General features: G+C 36.3%; 2 protein-coding genes across 4 annotated transcripts in view; one reads left to right on the top strand and one right to left on the bottom strand.

Moving 5' to 3' along the window:
• Nucleotides 1–14,301, bottom strand: part of LOC136036343 (uncharacterized) — a 38,678-nt gene extending 24,377 nt beyond the window's left edge. Inside the window, exon 1 of one of the 3 annotated variants that reach the window (XR_010619710.1) lies at nt 14,159–14,301. Coding sequence is in view for 1 of the 3 variants with exons in the window: in XM_065718494.1 (XP_065574566.1) it covers nt 9,849–9,892 (44 nt within the window). In the remaining 2 variants the exon portion in view is untranslated. Of the gene's footprint in view, nt 1–9,848; nt 9,982–14,158 lie in introns of those variants that run through there. The other 2 variants (XR_010619709.1, XM_065718494.1) reach the window with 2 other exon arrangements.
• Nucleotides 14,302–14,847: 546 nt separating this feature from the next.
• The window catches only part of LOC136036342 (mitochondrial outer membrane protein SLC25A46-like), a 68,586-nt gene continuing 63,911 nt past the window's right edge, over nt 14,848–19,522 (top strand). Inside the window, exon 1 of the mRNA XM_065718492.1 lies at nt 14,848–14,931. The gene's annotated coding sequence lies outside the window, so the exon portion shown is untranslated. The remainder of the gene's footprint in view (nt 14,932–19,522) is intronic.

Raw genomic sequence — 19,522 nt, 5'->3', positions numbered from 1 at the left:
CCTAATGCTCTATGATCACCAGTACAGAACATAATTACCATTATAGTTACTATTATAGAGCACAAAGAGGCCAATGCTTCTATATTTACCACACTCACTCTTATCAACTTTCTTATAGAGGGGTTTAGTCAAGCTTTATCTTCCATAATTTTCAAAAATCGTATTCATAATCTTCTGAAATTTATCTAACTTCATAACCACTATATTCAACAAGAGCTAAGAGCCAAGAGCTCATATGACATGAGCTCTAACAAAATTCTAAGAATCAATAGATTGATTTAAAAGGAAAATCAGAGGCTTAATACCGATCGGGATTTAAAATAAGAGCTCTGAGTCACGATGTCCTTCTAAATATCAAAATTCATCAAGATCCGATCACCCACTCGTAAGTTATAAATGCATCATTTTTTCTAATTTTTCCTCTCCCTTTAGCCCCCCAGATGGTCGAATCTGGGAAAACGAATTTATCAAGTCAATTTGTGCAGCTCCCTGACACGCCTACCAATTTTCATTGTCCTAGCACGCCCAGAAGCACCAAACTCGCCAAATCACTGAACCCCTCCCCCAAACTCCCCCAAAGAAAGTGAATCAAGTACGGTTACGCCAATCACATATCAACGACATTTGCTTATCCTATCCACCAAGCTTCACCCCAATTCCTCCATTACAAGCGTTTTCCAAGATTCCCCCCTCCAACTCCCCCCAATGACAACAGATCTGGTCGGGATTCGAAATAAGAGCTCTGAGACATGAATTTCTTCTAAATATCAAATCCGGTCACCCGTTCTTAAGTTAAAAATACCTCAATTTTTCTAATTTTTCAAAATTAACACCCCCCAGCTCCTCCAAAGAGAACGGATCCGTTCCAATTATGTCAATCACGTATCTAGAACTTGTGCTTATTCTTCCCATCAAGTTTCATCCCGATCCCTCCACTCTCGGTGTTTTCCATGATTTTAGGTTCCCCCCAAACTCCCCCCAATGTCACCAGATCCGGTTGGGATTTAAAATAAGAGCTTTAGGACACGATATCCTTCTAAAGGTCAAATTTCATTAAGATCCGATCACCCGTTCGTAAGTTAAAAATACCTCATTTTTTCTAATTTTCAGAATTACCCCTCCCCTCCCATCTACCCCATAGAAAGCGGATCCGGTCCGGTTATGTCAATCATGTATCTAGGACTTGTGCTTATTTTCCCCACCAGGTTTCATCCTGATCCCTCCACTCTAAGGGTTTTCCAAGATTTTAGGTTTTCCCCTCCCAATTCCCCCCCTTCAATGTCACCAGATCCAGTCAGAATTTAAAATAACAGCTCTGAGACACAATATCCTTCCAAACATCAAATTTCATTAAGATCCGATCAACCGTTCGTAAGTTAAAAATGCTTCATTTTTTCTATTTTTTCCGAATTAACCGGCCCCCCACTCCCCCCCAGATGGTCAAATTGGGAAAACTATTTATAATTTAATCTGGTCCGGTCCCTGATAAGCCTACCAAATTTCATCGTCCTAGCTTACCTGGAAGTGCCTGAAGTAGCAAAACCGGGACCGACAGACAGACCGACAGACAGACAGAATTTGCGATTGCTATATGTCACTTAATTAATACCAAGTGCCATAAATACTTACGGAACTGGAGAAAAACGATAAGAAACAAGCAAATTCATTCAGGTAAATACGAATCAATAGCATATTTTTAATTGTGTTCTCATCTTTTTAGCAGTTAAGCTGAAAAGTTTTTTATGTCATAGGTTCACTGGCATTAGCTACTGGTTTTGTGGATGTAATTTGTTAAAGAGTTTTTAATTAAATTTGCATTTACAGCGTTTAATGAGTACCCTCCCCCTAATCCCTATTTAAGGAAATAATATTATTTAGCTTTTGTCCAATATTTTATGGTTTACCAAAACTGCATAAACAAGGCATCAAACAGTTCGTCGTAACGAACTGTAATAAGGAGCGACCCGGCTCAATAGTAACCGAAACTATTAAAAATGTAATTTTGGTACCAATAGTTACATCCAAAGAATTGCATTTTAATGCTAATTTCAATAATATAAGATTCATCAAGTTTAGTCTTACCCATCAAAAGTTACGAGCCTGAGAAAATTTTGCCTTATTTCAGAAAATAGGGGGAAACACCCCCTAAAAAACCTGCAATCTTGACGAAAATCACACCACCAGATTCAGCGTAACAGAGAACTCGAATGTATAAGTTTCAAGTTCCTATCTATAACAAGAGCTAAGAGCTCATATGGCACTTGTGACGAGGCGAGAAGAGCTAAGAGCCAAGAGATCATATGGTATGAGCTCTAACAAAATTCTATGAATCAATAGATTGATTTAAAAAGGAAAATAAGAGGCTTAATGCCGGTCAGGATTTAAAATAAGAGCTCTGAGTCACGATGTCCTTCTAAATATCAAAATTCATTAAGATCCGATAACGCACTCGTAAGTTATAAATACCTAATTTTTTCTAATTTTTCCTCTCCCTTTAGCCCCCCAGATGGTCGAATCTGGGAAAACGACTTTATCAAGTCAAATTGTGCAGCTCCCTGACACGCCTACCAATTTTCATCGTCCTAGCACGCCCAGAAGCACCAAACTCGCCAAATCACTGAACCCCTCCCCCCAACTCCCCCAAAGAGAGCGAATCCAGTACGATTCTGTCAATCACGTATCAAGGACATTTGTTTATTCTATCCACCAAGCTTCATCCCGATTCTTCCACTCCAAGTGTTTTTCCAAGATTTCCCCCTCCAACTCCCCCCAATGTCAAAAGATCTGGTCGGGATTTGAAATAAGAGCTCTGAGACATGAATTCCTTCTAAAAATCAAATTTTATTAAGATCCAATCATCTATTCGTAAGATAAAAATACCCCAATTTTCACATTTTCCAAAAATTCCGGTTTTCCCCTCCAACTCCCCCCAATGTCACAGGATCTGGTCGGAATTTAAAGTTAGAACTTTAAAGCACAAGATCCTTCTAAATATCAAATTTCATTAAGATCTGGTCACCCTTTCGTAATTTACAAATACCTCAATTTTCAAAATTACCCCCCCCCCACCAATTCCACCAAAGAGAGCAGATCCGGTCCGGTTAAGTCAGTCACGTATCTTAGACAGGTTTCTATTCTTCCCATCCAGTTTCATCCTGATCTCACCGCTTTAAGTATTTTCTAAGATTTCCGGTCCATCCAACTGCCCCCCCCCCCAGTTACGCTTGATCCGGTTGAGATTTAAAATAAGAGATCTGAGTTACGAGGTCCTTCTAAATATAAAGTTTCGTGAAGATGTGATCACTCCTTCGTAAGTTAAAAATACGTCATTTTTTTCTTATTTTTCAGAATTAACCCCCCCCCCCAAATAGAGCGGATCTGTTCCAATTATGTAAATCACGTATGTAAGACTTCTGATTATTTTCCCCACCAAGTTTCATCCCGATCCCTCCAATCTAAGCGTTTTCCATGATTTTGGGTTCCCCCACCCCAAACTTCCCCCAATGTCACCAGATCCGGTCAGGATTTAAAATAATTGCTTTGAGACACGATATCCTTCTAAATATCAAATTTCATTGAGATCCGATCACCCGTTCGTAAGTTAAAAATACCTCATTTTTTCTAATTTTTCAGAATTAACCCCTCCCCCAACTACCCCAAAGAGAGCGGATCCGTTCCGTTTATGTCAATCATGTATCCAGGACTTGTGCTTATTTTTCCCACCAAGTTTCATCCCGATCCCTCCACTCTAAGTGTTTTCCAAGTTTTAGGTTTCCCCCTCCCAACTCCCCCCCCCCCCAATGTCACCAGATCCGGTCGGGTTTAAAATAAGAGTTCTGAGCCACGATATCCTTCTAAATATTAAATTTCATTGAGATCCGATCACTCGTTCGTAAGCTAAAAATACCTCATTTTTCCTAATTTTTCAGAATTAGGCCTACCCCCCCCCCAACTACCCCAAAGAGAGTGGATCCGTGCCGATTATGTAAATCATGTATCTGGGACTTGTGCTTATTTTTCCCATCAAGTTTCATCCCGATCCCTCCACTCAAAGTGTTTTCCAAGATTTTAGGTTTCCCCCCTCCAACTCCCCTCAATATCATCAGATCCGGTCGGGATTTAAATTAAAGCTCTGAGACACAATATCATTCCAAACATCAAATTTCATTAAGATCCCATCACCCGCTCATAAGTTAAAAATGCTTAAATTTTTCTATTTTTTACGAATTAACCGGCCCACCCCCCCCCCAGATGGTCAAATTTGGAAAACGACTATTTCTAATTTAAGCTGGTCATATCCCTGATACGCCTGCCAAATTTCATCGTCCTAGCTTACCTGGAAGTGCCTAAAGTAGCAAAACCAGGACCGACAGACAGACCGACAGAATTGGCGATTGCAATATGTCACTTGGTTAATACCAAGTGCCATAAAAATGCGGAATTTCGCATTTTCTGCCAGAAGACAGATCATGGATTCGTGTTTATTTGTTTGTTTTTGTTCCCCCCCCCCCAAGGGTGATCATATCAACTCAGTGGTCCTAGAATGTTGCAAGAGGGCTCATTCTAACGGACATTAAAAGTTCTAGAGCCCTTTTTAAGTGACCAAAAAACTGGAGGGCACCTAGGCCCCCTCCCACGCTCTTTCCCAAAAGTCACCTGATCAAAATTCTGAGATAGCTATTTTATTCACCATAGTCGAAAAACCTAGTAACTATGTCTTTGGGGACGACTTACTCCCCCACAGTCCCAGTGGGAGGGAATGCAAGTTACAAACTTTGACCAGTGTTTACATATAGTAATGGTTATTGGGAAGTGTACAGACGTTTTCAGGGGGATATTTTTGGTCTGGAGGGGGGAGAAGTTGAGAGGGGGGGAGGTTGGAGGATCTTTCCATGGAGGAATTTGTCATGGGGAAAGAGAATTTCAATGAAGGGGGGCAGGATTTTCTAGCATTATTTAGAAAAAAAAAACAATGAAAAAATAAATATGAAAAGTTTTTTCAACTGAGAGTAAGGAGCAGCATTAAAACTTAAAACGAACCTAAATTATTACGCATATGAGCAGAGGCGCCATTTGGGCCAAATCTTGGGGTGGACATGAACTCCATCTGCCCCCCCCCCCCCCGATTCACTTTGTGTCGCGTAAGAAAAATCCGGATTTTGGCAGCACATTGATCGAATATTCTAACTAAAAATGCATTTTCAGCACCTGTGTGCTGCTTGGAAATGTACTGTAACCAAATGTAGAACTCAGCCACACTGACCTCTAAGATTAATTATAACAACAAAGAATACAATCAACAAGGTTAAGTGATTAAACTGAAAGTGGAAAATTCAACCAGACTACAGGCTGGCATTCCTCAGCGAGAAACTTTCTTATTTAAGTAAACAATACGTCGGTGAAAGTAACCTTCATTGTTATGCTGAGGGTTGTAACCAAAATCTCAGTGTCCCTTCAGCAGAAATCTTCCAGATCAAATATTTACAAAAAGGAAAAACATAACAAGAAAAAAAAATATAACAACATTTAAGGTAACAAGCGGAACCGCCGAGCTTTCATCTTTGCAAAATCGTCAACAAGCTGGTTGTAGTCCAAATTTTTTTTACTAAATCCTTCTCTGCAAATATCAAAAGGAGGTGACTGAGACAATCATTTCCTGTTGTAGGCCGCAGGTAGTTTTTTACTATTTCTAGGCTAGAAAACAAACGCTCATTGCTCGCTGTTGTCTCAGGAAGTGTGGCAGCAATACGAAGTACTTTAATTACTTCTGAGTAAGCCACTGGTAATGCCTGAAGATGGTCGACAATGTCTAGGAAGTTTTCCGGCTTTTTCTCCTCATTGAGCAAGAAACGCTTGGCAATACCAGCTTGAGATTCGAGAAGAATGCTGTCGATATCCAGCTCGCCGTAAAGAGAAGAGAAAAGCTTGAGCAGCTCTGTGTCCATAAACTTGGTTGAGCTTGGATCCAAGGCTTCGAGCGTACTCAGCCCTGGCAAGTTATCTGTGAACCTTCTGTCAAATTCGGCTAGCAGACGGTCAAAAGTTTTGAAGTATTCTTGCTTCATTTCATCCGCCAAAGTAGTAGTCCAATTTCCAGATTCGATGAAATTCTTTCCTAGCGTCAAAGTTGTCACATATTGTTTCCGATGCTTGGTGATCTTTTGAATTCTTCAAGGTCGTCCTTTCTGACCAACAGAGGAGGGTCTAGTCGCGGGTCCATTCACAGCAGGTACTTCAATTTCGAGTTCTGTTGCAAACTCCTTAGCCTTCTTGAAAAGTGATACAAATGAAGCAAGTGAACGCAGGTCGGTGAGTTTGCTTCTTGTGGCCTGAATCAGGGTGCGCAATCGAGAAATAACCAAGTCGATGGCGACGGCATGGAGTTGCTGAGACAGCGATTTTGTCACTCGCGTAATTGCTTCTATGTAGTGTAATTGGAAGATAACAAGGAATGATTCCATCAAGAAATGATAGGCCAGGAACTGACCTATTTTAGTCTATCAACTTAGAGGAATTACTGCAAATATTCAGAATTTATAATATTAATATAATCATCTAGGATACGGACATTTGACAGAACTTGAGAATTAGATTATGTATCTAACCTGCTTTCAAAGTTTACAATGGTTAACAGCAAATAGTATTATTATTATGGTTGGCAAAGGACCCTTTTTGGTGGAAGCTTGGGCCCCCTGGAAAATCTGGGGTGGGCATTTGCCCACCCCTGCCCCCCTCAAATGGCGCCTCTGCATATGAGGGATTCACCTCCTCGTAAGACCTAGCTCTTTCCGCTAAAGCATCTTTAGTAATTTCAACTATTTATTCTACAGCCTTCATGATTCAGGGGTCATTCTTAAGGAATTGGGAGAAAATTTAAGCTTTAGCGTAAAGAGCGAGGTATTGACGTGAGGGTGAACCCCCTCATATACGTAATAAAAACATACGAATATAGAAGTTCGTTGGGTAAGTTAATTCGTAAGCTACGTGTATTTTTTACTATGAAAACGTTCGTAAAAAGTTAAAAGTTCTTGTTGTCTTTTTAAGTAATTAAAAAATTGGAGGGCAACTAGGCCTCCTCCCCCACTCCTTTTCTTCTCAAAATCTTCGAATTAAAACTATGAGAAAGGCATTTAGCCAAAAAATTGATATGCAAATTTTGTTTTAATTATTTATGTGCGGAGAGCCAAAATCAAAACATGTTTTAATTCAAAAATGTTCAGAAATCAAACAAAAAAACAAGTTTTTTTTAACTGAGAGTAAGGAGTGACATTAAAACTTAAAACGAACAGAAATTACTCTGTATATAAAAGGGGCTTTTCAACCTCAACGCCCCGCTCTTAACGCTAAATTTTTTTTACTGTTTTAAAAAGTAGAGTTAAGAGAGAGAGTCAAACTATAGCCTAAAAAGCGGGGCGTTGAGGAGGAAAATCCCCTTTCAAATAAAGAGTAATTTCTGTTCGTTTTAAGTTTTAATGTCGCTCCTTACTCTCAGTTAAAAAAAAAATTGTATTTTATATTTAATTCCCTTAAGACCTACTGTTGTATGTTGAGTAGTCCCAGCTTCTTCCTAAATTTGGAAACGGCTATCGGTTGCGGAGATATTTAGGAAAGGATGAGAACAAAGAATTGTCCTTACAGCTGCCTAATGAATGGAGAATGGAAGGACAATGTGGCATATTTTCTGAAAAGGGATGGGGGGAGGGATGAAGGGAATTGGGAAATGAATTTTTTAGAGAGGATGAGGGGGCAGCGTTGTCGGTGCACAAATTGTTGAAGGAAGGGTGTTCTGTAAATATTAGGAATCTGGCACAGTTTGTTCGACTGGGGACGACACAATGGCAGGGTGTTCTTTGATTATAATGCTTGTGTTATTTTCCTTCTTTTAATTGGTATTGTATGTTGTTTTCATTTTTTTCATTGCTGAATTAATTCTTTTAATTACTTTTGTATATTGCTTTGCTTTTTCTTTTGTTCTCTGTGACCATGGAGCTTTTTGTATCAAAGAAACATACACATGTAGTCCAGGACTTTTAGCTCAAAAATGGGTCAAACCCGGACAAAATTGCAATATAAACGAAAATGGAACAAAAATGATCAGAAGAAAATTCTGTACAACATACTAAAAGTCCTCATAAATCCGAGTGGGTTGAGTACCCGAAAAACAGGGGAAAAGGGGTAAATGCGGGGTAAAATGGGAAAAATGCCGAATATACCCAGAAAATAATTTAAAGTGAGTTTTTTGGGGTTTTCACAAACGCTGATTAAGAAATTGACATCGAAAATTCAGTATAGAAACAGAGTACTACAGAAAACGGGGGAACGGGGGAAAGAGGGGAGAAAAGAGAAGAATACAGGGTAGGGGTAGAATGCGGTTTGAAAGATATTTTCTGGGGTATTCCTATCTGGTGATTACGAAATTGAGAAATAAAATGATATAGAAAATCGATTAAAACGGTGAAATGGGGGGAGGGAGGGGGAAAAGGGAAATATACAGGGTAGGGGTAGAAAGCATGTGAAAATGTGTTTTCTCGGGTTTTTCTATCTGCTGATTTAAAATTGACATCTAAAACAAAGTTCGATAACAAATACAGGAGATCTATAGAGGTTCGGCTACCCCAAAGGTTCGGAAAAGGCAAAAAAAAAACTCGAGAAAGAAATACGGAAAGATACTGAAACTACATCCGTATTCCTCGCCGTTATGAACAAGTACGTGGGTTCGTCAACATAATCCTGTTCTAATTCGACATTCAGTAAGAGAAGCAAGATAGACTAGTCACCGCGGAATTCCTGACAGAATGACATCTAGCAGATCCAATAGTCCCCAGTCTGCATGGATGCTTACACATGTGACATGGTAGCAGGATAAATCAAGGCACAACGAGATTTTTTTGTTAAGTCCAGCATAATTTTGCATATCGGCAACTCTTCTTTCAGTACAAAGCCAAGTTTAATTCATTATTTTCCCTGGATGCCCGAATTCATGGTTATTAGTTGCGTTTTGTCAAGATTAAGCAAGAGTGACATCTAGTTTTTCAGCTTGTTTTCAGAAACTGATATCGACTGCTGCCCATAATCTGAAAATGACATGCCAGAAACTCTACACTACAAACTGTGCAGTTATCCATCCGCTTTGTTTGAGAATCCTGGCATAATGACAAGGCGTGAAGCTTGTGGATGAACAGTATTTGTCCAAAGCAAGACGAATACTTCCGAAATTAAATTCAAGAAATCACTTTTACTCAAATGAATGTAAAGAACAACATAATGAATTTTTGGACAAAAAGTTTGGCTTTTTGTCCCAATCCTTTAAGATCGACTGTACATAATTTTAACGGAAGTCAAGTGAATGAACATCAAATAAATGTATATGTTAACTGTTGACTTAGTATGGACAACGTAACACTAGGGATTATTGTGGTACCTAGTGGCATTACAGTCTCTGAAGCTATGAACTTAAATTTAATGAAAATAGAAATCACTAATGCAACAGCACAAACACAGAAATAAACATACACCATAACAGAAAAAAATACATATGGAGAAAGGAAGATTGTTTTCCTACTTTAGTAATTAATACCAATCAGTACTTGAATGAGGCCTTAACCCTACCCATCTATCTAATTACAAGTATAAGTCGTCATTTACCAAATATTAAAATACAATAAAAAAGACAAATAATTCAAAGGCAACAACCCAACACAAGGGTTCATCAGGAGAATATACACTTGCCTATAGGGTTTTGGCACTTAAAATTCCCTACCCAGGCAAGTATCATCCCCAAAATATATGCCCATTAAAAAAAAAACAATGTAAAACAACTAAATAACTTCAGAACTTACTTATCCTACCTTGGTTTTGGCCCTTGGATATTTATGTTAACCTGCATGATCATACCTATCCAACATGTATATTAAAACTGAACATTTGTTACTATTTTACACTATTATCAAATCTTCTCAATCAATGCAAATGAAGACCATCTGAGAAAAACAACATATGCAAAATCCACCGGAAATCCACTGTCACAGGTCAGAGACTCGTAGTTCTTAGTAACAAGGAAAGTAAATCATCCAAAAATTTCACCAAGTATTTCAAGATAATTCTTTTGGTATTTACTTAAAATTTCATTATAATAAAAACTAAATTTTGAAATTGCCATGTTAATTTATTTGTAGAAAAACCTCTTAAAATCAGTTTTTGGCTTAAAATGTTACATCTATTCTTAAAATCAGTATAAATAATACAAATCCTGGCATATCTAAGTAATATGTAAGTAAAATATGTACCTGTACCTGTGTTATAATTTTAAACTAACCTGCACCTTTTGTGCCAACAAGCAAATGAATGTAATCTTTTATGCTACAGAGAAAAAGTTCTGCATTAGGAGGGAGGCTAAACGCCACAGGACCAATATTCAGGCTTAGTCCAAGTGAAGGGAGATTAAAGAAGAATTTCAAGCCCCCCCCCCTTCAGACCCATTTCTGTATTTATGTGAAGGCTCTTCCAAACCTAGAAAATTGTTGCATAAAAGGGCATTTTTGAGACATTTAAAAATATCTCTTCCTCCCTGCCTAAAAAAAATGACCTGACAGTCCTCTTCAATAATTCAAATGGGTAATTATGCATAACTGTATATAATCTCTTCAGTATCAAGTGGATAAACTTAATTAAATGACGTTCTAGAATAAACATCTATATTGACACTTTGTTTTGTACAGACTGCTTGACTCTTTAGGAACAAATGCACCGCTATGTAATATTACAACCCCCTGAAACTAGGAAACTCAAAATGTAGTTTTTCTATAATTACGTCCTTTCAACAATTCGGATTTACACAGTGTAATTCTATTTAGTTCAAAACTCCCTCAACTCTCCTTGAAAGTGTCAACTTCATATCCTTGACCATTGCTACATAAGTTTACATATACCCCTGTTTTACACTTCTAAGAAATGTGTTAGAACATTTTGATTTACATCATTCATAGTCCTTGCCCCAGGGCGTTTGGACGTCATGTTATCCCTGGGGGTATATTCATTGGAAAATTTTGACTCTTCTGAAGAAAATGGCGTCTGAAAATTTTGGTGAAATGTCTTTAAGGGTGCAGGGGGCTGGTTTGAAAAAAGGACCAGAGAGGATATTGGTTACCCTTTGGACACTTTTGAGTATTAAAAATGACACTAGAAATTTCAATCTTGAATTGAATGAATTATCTCCAGAGTTTCCAAGACCACCCCTACCATGTGACGGTGCTAATACCATTCAGAAACAGAAATTAGAATATATAGAATCAAATTAAACTTAAGACAAACAGAAACCACAGGAAACCAGAGTAGGACTAACACTCCCTTTACAAGGCCCCCCTCTGCCTTGTAAATAAATGCTATTTGCACTTTACAGAAAATAATTCTTATTTTGAGCTGTGAATTTTATTTGTCTTAACATCAACAACAAAGAAGAAAAGAAAGAAAAATGGAAACTAGTGTAAAGCAAGATAAGATCTAATGCAATGTAGATTGACATTTTAAAAATATTGATCTTCACTATTGAAAGTCTCAGCAATTTTGTATTTATTAACATTATAAAAGAGAAAACATTTAAAATGTTTTTTTAGTAGAATGCAATAACATTCTATTCTTAACAAAGCATAAAGTGTGTTAGCTCTATTTTTTTTTTTTTTTTACTTTAGTCTTTGTTTGTTTTAAGCTTAACTATATTATTTATTGCAATTTCTGTCTGTTTTAGGTTTAATTTACTTACTGATAGTGATTCATGTTTGTTTTGCATTTAGATTACTATTTGACTTTATTTCTGTTCATCTTAACTGTGGCTCTTTATTTTTCTTTGAAAAGCTTCCTTTCTAGAAAGTCTTTTTTTTTTAATTATTTTAGAGTAAAACAACAGCACATCTAGCAACCTTAAAGTCTATATTATGAGTATGCAATATGTATTTAATTTGCTTCTTTTTAGTTATATCATTAATGAACTTTATCATGTAACCAGTATAAAGCAAAATTTCACTTGAGCAAACAAATCTTGAACCAATATCTTCTGAAAAGCAATTCCAAAGATCTTAATTGAAATTGAAGTTTTATGGATATAACATGAAATTTATATTCCAATTCAAAACCTACTTCACCTCTAATTGCTGAAAAAAAGTTTCCTTGGGATTTTACAAACTGACTGAATTTTGTTATCTTTGTTGAAAGCTAAATGAAAACTTATCTTAAGAGCCCTATCCCTAAAAAACAGACCTAAAAAGATTCCAACCTACTCCTGTGTCCTTTTTCTTACTTATCACATTCATTGTCTTCTCAAGAACTTGCATAGCACTTGGGTATTAATTTCATATGTGAGTCCTTTTTTGTCCTCCCACTAAACTTCATTGGCTAGCCTGCAAATTGTTTTTGTGTTACTTCCCTTCTGGGTAAGTTGGTGACTGAAACCCCTCCCTGATATTATATTTGTTTGGCCTCAGTTAAACTGAGTTTTTATAGAGCAATGGTTTTAATTCACAGAAATGTAACAGAAGGGGATTTATTTTTCAAAATTTAAAAGGGGGTGATTTTGCCACAGAGAACATAAGAAAAAGGCATTTTCAATGAAAGCATAAATATAATTTCATTTTCAATGAAAGCATAAGGATCAGATTTTACAAACTGACTGAATTTTGTTATCTTTGTTGAAAGCTAAATGAAAACTTATCTTAAGAGCCCTATCCCTAAAAAACAGACCTAAAAAGATTCCAACCTACTCCTGTGTCCTTTTTCTTACTTATCATATTCATTGTCTTCTCAAGAACTTGCATAGCACTTGGGTATTAATTTCATATGTGAGTCCTTTTTTGTCCTCCCACTAAACTTCATTGGCTAGCCTGCAAATTGTTTTTGTGTTACTTCCCTTCTGGGTAAGTTGGTGACTGAAACCCCTCCCTGATATTATATTTGTTTGGCCTCAGTTAAACTGAGTTTTTATAGAGCAATGGTTTTAATAATGGTAACAGAAGGGGATTTATTTTTCAAAATTTAAAAGGGGGTGATTTTGCCACAGAGAACATAAGAAAAAGGCATTTTCAATGAAAAACTCACAAATAGTATTTTTCAAAATTTTGAGAGAGGACATAACATTTATAGAGAAGGAAATTTACTCTACTCCCTCCCCCCATGGCCTCTACTTCAGAGACCTCCATTAGTCAAAGACTTAAGCCACTTCCACATTTAACATTTTCTGAAACACTGGGGTGCAATTTTGGAATGTATGTAGGTGTCTACATTTGTAAAATTGCAAAAATTCAAAAAGCAGCCATTTGATACACTTATGATGGTTTTTACCCAAAATCATAATTCAACAAACATAAATTAATATTTCCTATTTCTGAACTAAATCTGAGATTCTTATATGTATGTATATGTGTATATCTGTTTGTATACAAAAAGCTCCACACAGCCATGGTCACAAAGAACAAAAGAAAAAACAATTCATAAAAGTAATTTCAAGAATTAATTGAGCAATGAAAAAATGAAAACAACATACAATACAAATTAAAAGAAAGAAAATAAAAATAAACATTATAATAAAAGAACACCATGCCATTGGGTCATCCCTAGTCAAACAAACTGTGCCAGATTCCTAGTATTTACAGAACACCATTCCTTCAACAATTCATGCACCAACAACTTTTACCCCTTGTCATCTCTAAAAAAATTCATTTCTCAGATCCCTTAACCCCCCATCTCTTTTCAGAAAATATGCCACATTTCCTTCCATTCTCTATTCATTAGGCAGTTGTAAGGACAATTCTTTGTTATCAACCTTTCCTAAACATCTCCATCTTTCCCTAAGTAGCAAAACATCACCTATAGGCTACTAGAAATCACCCATTTAATATCATCCCTAGACAGACTAGGTATAAAATTGTTCTCAATAATTACTGGTACAAACCACTAACATGTAGTGAGCTCTTAATTTATGAAAAAACTATCAGTACACAGCTTTTTCAGTTAAATGGTTCAGGTGGTACAAAAAAATGTTTGAATTAGGCCTATGGTTGTAAAAATTCACTAGTTTTGACACACAAACAATATTCTCTTTAAATTTTTTGGGGTGGGGTTATTTTTTTTCCGGCTTTATACTATTATAATAGTCTCTCAAATACTGTACCATGGCCTTACTCTCAACAGCTTTTCTGTGCGGAAGGAAATTATTTCTCCTTGATAACTCCTTTGCCATAGTCATGTAAGTTTGAACTTTGGGTCTTTGTTAGTCCCATGGCTTTATTTTCAAATTTATTGCTTGATTGTGTTTGACCCCATCTTCACTTTCAGATTCTTAGCATGCCGGCCCATTTTCAGAATCTTTTTATGCCGTACACAGGGATGGAAAATGGAACGGCAGTAGCAAACTATACAACCCAGTTTTCCAATTGTTCGTCTCAGTTTTCCAGGAAACGCCGAATGTGGCCACTAAAAGCAAGTCAAAACTCAAAAAATACATGAATATTCTGAATATACATAAAAATCATATAAATCTATCAATTTAAAAGGAATATTCAAACGACACTATGCCCCTTTTAGTTTACGTTATAATACCTTTTTATGAGTGAAGTGAATCGCCGAAAGACCCCCTCTGTGTTTTAACACCTTAGGGTCCATGCACTTCCACAATTGTATTAATAATACCTTTTTGTCCCGTAGTGGCGCAGTGAATTTGAATCATGCTGCAGGAATGCACTGCAGGGCCGACGCAGGGACCTTAGTAGTCAAGAAGCGTCGTTAATCTGATACAATACTTTTACGTCCTCAAAAATTTTAAATTATAAACATGTGGTTTTGTAAGTTTAAATTATCATTTCAAATTAACCCTACCTTAGTATGCGACGAAAAGATTAAACCAGTTAGAAATATAGATCTTTTTCTTCAAGTTACAATTTTCTTGTCAGTATTGTTTTTTTTGGACTATTTTCAAACTTTAGACATTTGTGATTCTAGCTGAATATTTCAGTTACCTGACCAGGGTTTACATGGTCCTGCCTAAGCTTTCCACCCCCCCTCCCTGCAGTCAACCTCTAGTTGGTATCCTCCCTAACAGAAAAAGTCACAATTTTTACTCCAGCTGATATTCAAAGGAGCTCAAATCAAACAAGTATAACTGCAAGTCATATCCCTAGCTCTGTCCCTTATGGTTATGTTATGCTTCCCACTTATCTAAGCTACACTATCCCAAAAACAAGCAAATATTCTGTGGTCAACAATCTGTGCTATCCAGCTTTTCACTCTTCTGACAGTGATAAAGAGCTCAGAACAGCTAGAAATCCAATGCAAATAAGAGTAATTGTTATGCATATAAACAGATCAGTATTACCAATACTGGGACTGAATCTCAATATTGACAAAAAAGTTAGAGACTTGTCCCAAGACAATGAAAAAGGTCCAGCTGCAAAATGCAAACAAAGGAAATATAGGCTACAACACCTCAAGCAGATTACAACAGCAATGACCCACAGTGTATTGTCCCAGAACAAGAACATTATAAGTATTATTATTCACAATTATTATAGAGGAAAGTAGAAACCCCCCCCTCTGATAATGAAATTGCTAAGTCAATCTAAACAATATCAAAGAATTCCAAATTTGAGCTTGAAATTAAGAAAAAAAGAAGGAATATGTTTTTATGTCCACAAGGTGAATATGAAGCTGAAAATTTTTTTATCCATCAGCATACTTTGCAAAATCACTATAAAGACAAAAAAAATACAACCTCTAGTTAGAGGAATAAGTTGAGGTATCTGTCTTAACTTATCCATAGAGGAAATCAAGGAGAGCTTACAAATCCCAACAACTGAAAAATGCTTAAAACAGAATAAATTATAATAAGGAATCTAAAAAACTTGAAGATAACCATGCAGTATTAATTATTTTTGAGGATAAGACCCCACCACTAAATATCTGGTACTTTGGAAGAAAAAGGGAGATGCACCAATACTATTACAGAATCCTTCAGTGTCAGAAGTGACAGAAATCTGGACCCACTAAAAAAGAATGCAGAGCTAAAGATTCAATCTGAGGTGTTCAGAGAAACATATGTCAAACCTGTGCCCATTGAAAACAGTAAACCCTGAAATTAGGTCAAGTGGCTGAAAATATCAAATTGGGCTCTGTATAGCACAGGTAGCTTATAAAATCTATGCTGATGTGCTAAATAAGAGGAGGTTACATCACAACCAGTTCAAGCAGACCTCACAAAGCCAAATTACTGACAGACTTGTGTAACCATCCAAAACAGATGCTGAAAAGTTAGTGATTGGTCTATTGTGCAGCCCAGATCTTATGAATTTGTAAAGCCTAAGCCTACCTGTTTGCATTGAAAAACTGTAGAAGAATTAAATTAAGGCTCCCTTATTCAACAAAAGATATCAAGTGTTTGTCTGCTTAATTTGCTTCATTAGATATGCAAAATTTAAGGTAAAATCACTCTTGAAATAATGTCTTGGAATGCTCAAACTATAAGAAAAGAAAAAAAGGTTATTTTTCTTAACCACTACCATGACAACGCTATAGATATAATCTGTATCCAGGAAACTTTGCTATAACCACATATAAAAATGAATTTTAGAAACTATATCATTATCAGGAGAGATAGAACTAATGAAACCAAAGGAGGAGCTATAATTTGCTTAAAGAATAACATTTACTTTACCAATATTGAGGTTAATATAGAAGAAAACTGTCAACAGAGCATGGAACTTGTTGGCTGTAAAATAACACAAGGTGATGGCAGGATTTTAAATCTGTTCAATGTCTACAGTTCCTCAAGTGTGATTTAGTTGATCCATCTGGAAGATGCTTGTAAAAGTTACTGCTGGAAAACAACATCTGCCTAATAACACCCAAAGGTTTCCCACCAGACTTAATCCTCTATTCCAAGTTGAAACTACAATTGACCTGATTATGGCCAGCCCAAGTATGGCAAGTATTATATCCATTTGTATCCCATCTCAAACATAACTGTTTAGTAACCATTCTCCTATCCATTTAGCAATAGAGTCAAATAGACAAACTGATTGCAGATCTACTTCAACAAGTCATGGTAATGGATACAGGTTTCAGAAAAAAAAGAAGGGCTAATTGGCCAGTATTTAAACATAATTCAAATCAAGAAAATATTTTGACCACAGATACCTCTATTGATGATAGAATACCCCTATTTTAAGAAAAAATATTAGAAACTACAAATATGTCTATGCCTTGTATTGGAAGGGTTGATAAGAAGGTGAAAAGCAGCATTTGGTGGAATAGAGGGTGTGAAGAGTCAAAAAAGGATTATAAGAAAAAGGTTAGAATATACAGTGCTGCAACTACCATATCCAATCTGATTGAAATGAAAAAATCATATGCAAAATTCAAAAAATCACTTTCAGCAGCAAAAGACAAAAGCATAAGAGAATTTATGGAGTGTCTTGATTTCAAGACTCCAACAAACAAGTTTTATTCATTTCTTAGACACATGATGAATAAACCCTTTCCAAAAATTAATAACCCACCCATGATATACAGTAGCATTCCTCTTCTCACTGAAGTAGAAAGGGCTTAGGTAAGTTTAAAGCTGCTCAACAGAACAGTGGGTAAAAATGATGTAACTGCTATCATTTGCCAAACATCTAAGATCAACAGACTTTCCAAAAGAGAATTACACAAACCATTTACTTTAGCAGAAATGTAAAATGTTATGTCCAACCTTCCAAAAACTGCTCCTAGATCAGCCATAGTTTTTCCTCCTTTTATTTCCAATCTCAATGATGAGTGGACATCATGCCTCCTTGACTTAATGAATCAGGCATGAGATGCTGGCTATTTCCCAAAAATCTGGAAATCCACAACATCAATAATGATTCTTAAAGCAAATAAAGACTGCTCAATGATTAAAAACCATTGCTTTATTACACTCTTGCCTGTTTTAGGCAAAGTGTGTGAAAGACTTGTTAAAAGACGTTGAACTGGGAAATTGTAAAAAGAAAATTCCCCAAAGATATTCAGTGTGGTTTTAAGAAGAATAGAAACACAATTGACAACCTGGTATCTTTCCAATTTGATGCCACACACACAATTCAGAATCAGCTCATTATGATCACATTGTTCTTAGATGTTGACAGTGCCTTTGACTCCTCAACACATATGCAAATTTTAAATGGTAATATTGAAAGTGGTATATTTGGAGAGTAATAAAATTTGTGAAAAGTTACCTTGAAAACCATAAAATCTGTATTAGAGTAGGCAACAACATCTCTACTGACATGTTGAAAGTAAAAAGGGGTGTACCACAGGGATCAGCACTGGAACCTGATTTCTATAATATTAGAATGTATGATATGCCACTTGATAGTAGAACATCCAGAGCAAGCATATTTACAGATAACAAAGTTTTCTGGGTCACAGGAAGAAATATCAGTGAAGTCACAATAAACATAAAGGCTGTTTTGTAACAATTGGAACGTCAATTTCTCCTTGCACAAAACCAAAGGCATGCTTATAACCAGAAAAACTTCTATCATTGCTCCAACATTGACTTTAGATGGCCAGAAATTTGACTATGTTAATCAAATGAAGTTTCTAGGCTGTATTATTGATCAGAGTCTAAATTGGAATCCCCACATATATTACACTAAAGAAGCATGTACCAGAATACTAAAGGTTATTAAATCACTAACAAGGACCACTTGGGGTAGGAGAGCCAAATTCCAGATATAATTTTTCAAAAAATAGCTTAGACCAAAGCTTGAATATGCTGCAGCAATACACCAATCAGCTCCACAATCAACCCTTAAAAGACTTAATACTATACAAAATTCAGCTCTGAGGATTTCCTTTGGATTAAGAAATGCAACACCAATACCACTCCTGTTATCAGGGAGTAACCTAGAGGATTTGGAAACAAGAAGGGATACAGCCGCTTTGAAATATATCAAGAAACTGTGGACTACTGACAAAACACATCCAGTATCAAGTAATCACCCAGTAATCTAGAATAGTAAAACCATATGCCTTTTTCACAGCCAACAATCCAAATAAATGTAATCAAACATATTTGAACAATCTATTTAACTGTGCTCTCAATTTGACCACAGTTGAAAAATAACTGATATGTCAAAGGTCCTAGATGACCTGCAATTACTGCCTTGGGAACAAAAGAATCTTGAATGTGCAAATAATGTTGGTGAAATGTCTTGGTATAATCCTGCAATCAGCTTTAAGTTACATATGGCAAACTTCTATGAAGACTTCCTACGTATATATACACATGGATCAAAAACTAGACATGACATACCTGTTGGGGCTGCATTTGAAGTCCCAAAACTGCTAAATACAAACCAATTCAAGTTACCAACTGAAATATCAGTATACCAAGCAGAAGTATTTGTATTGAGAAGGCCTTTGAATATACATGAACCTATCTACTGAGCTATCCTAATATTTATTTATTTATTCCTTGAACACTCTTCATTCATATAACATGATAAGATGAAGTAGA

Source organism: Artemia franciscana, chromosome 15 (genome assembly GCF_032884065.1).
Source record: "Artemia franciscana chromosome 15, ASM3288406v1, whole genome shotgun sequence".
NCBI classification, from domain to species: Eukaryota; Metazoa; Arthropoda; class Branchiopoda; order Anostraca; family Artemiidae; genus Artemia; species Artemia franciscana.
This window is presented reverse-complemented; position numbering and strand designations above follow the sequence as displayed.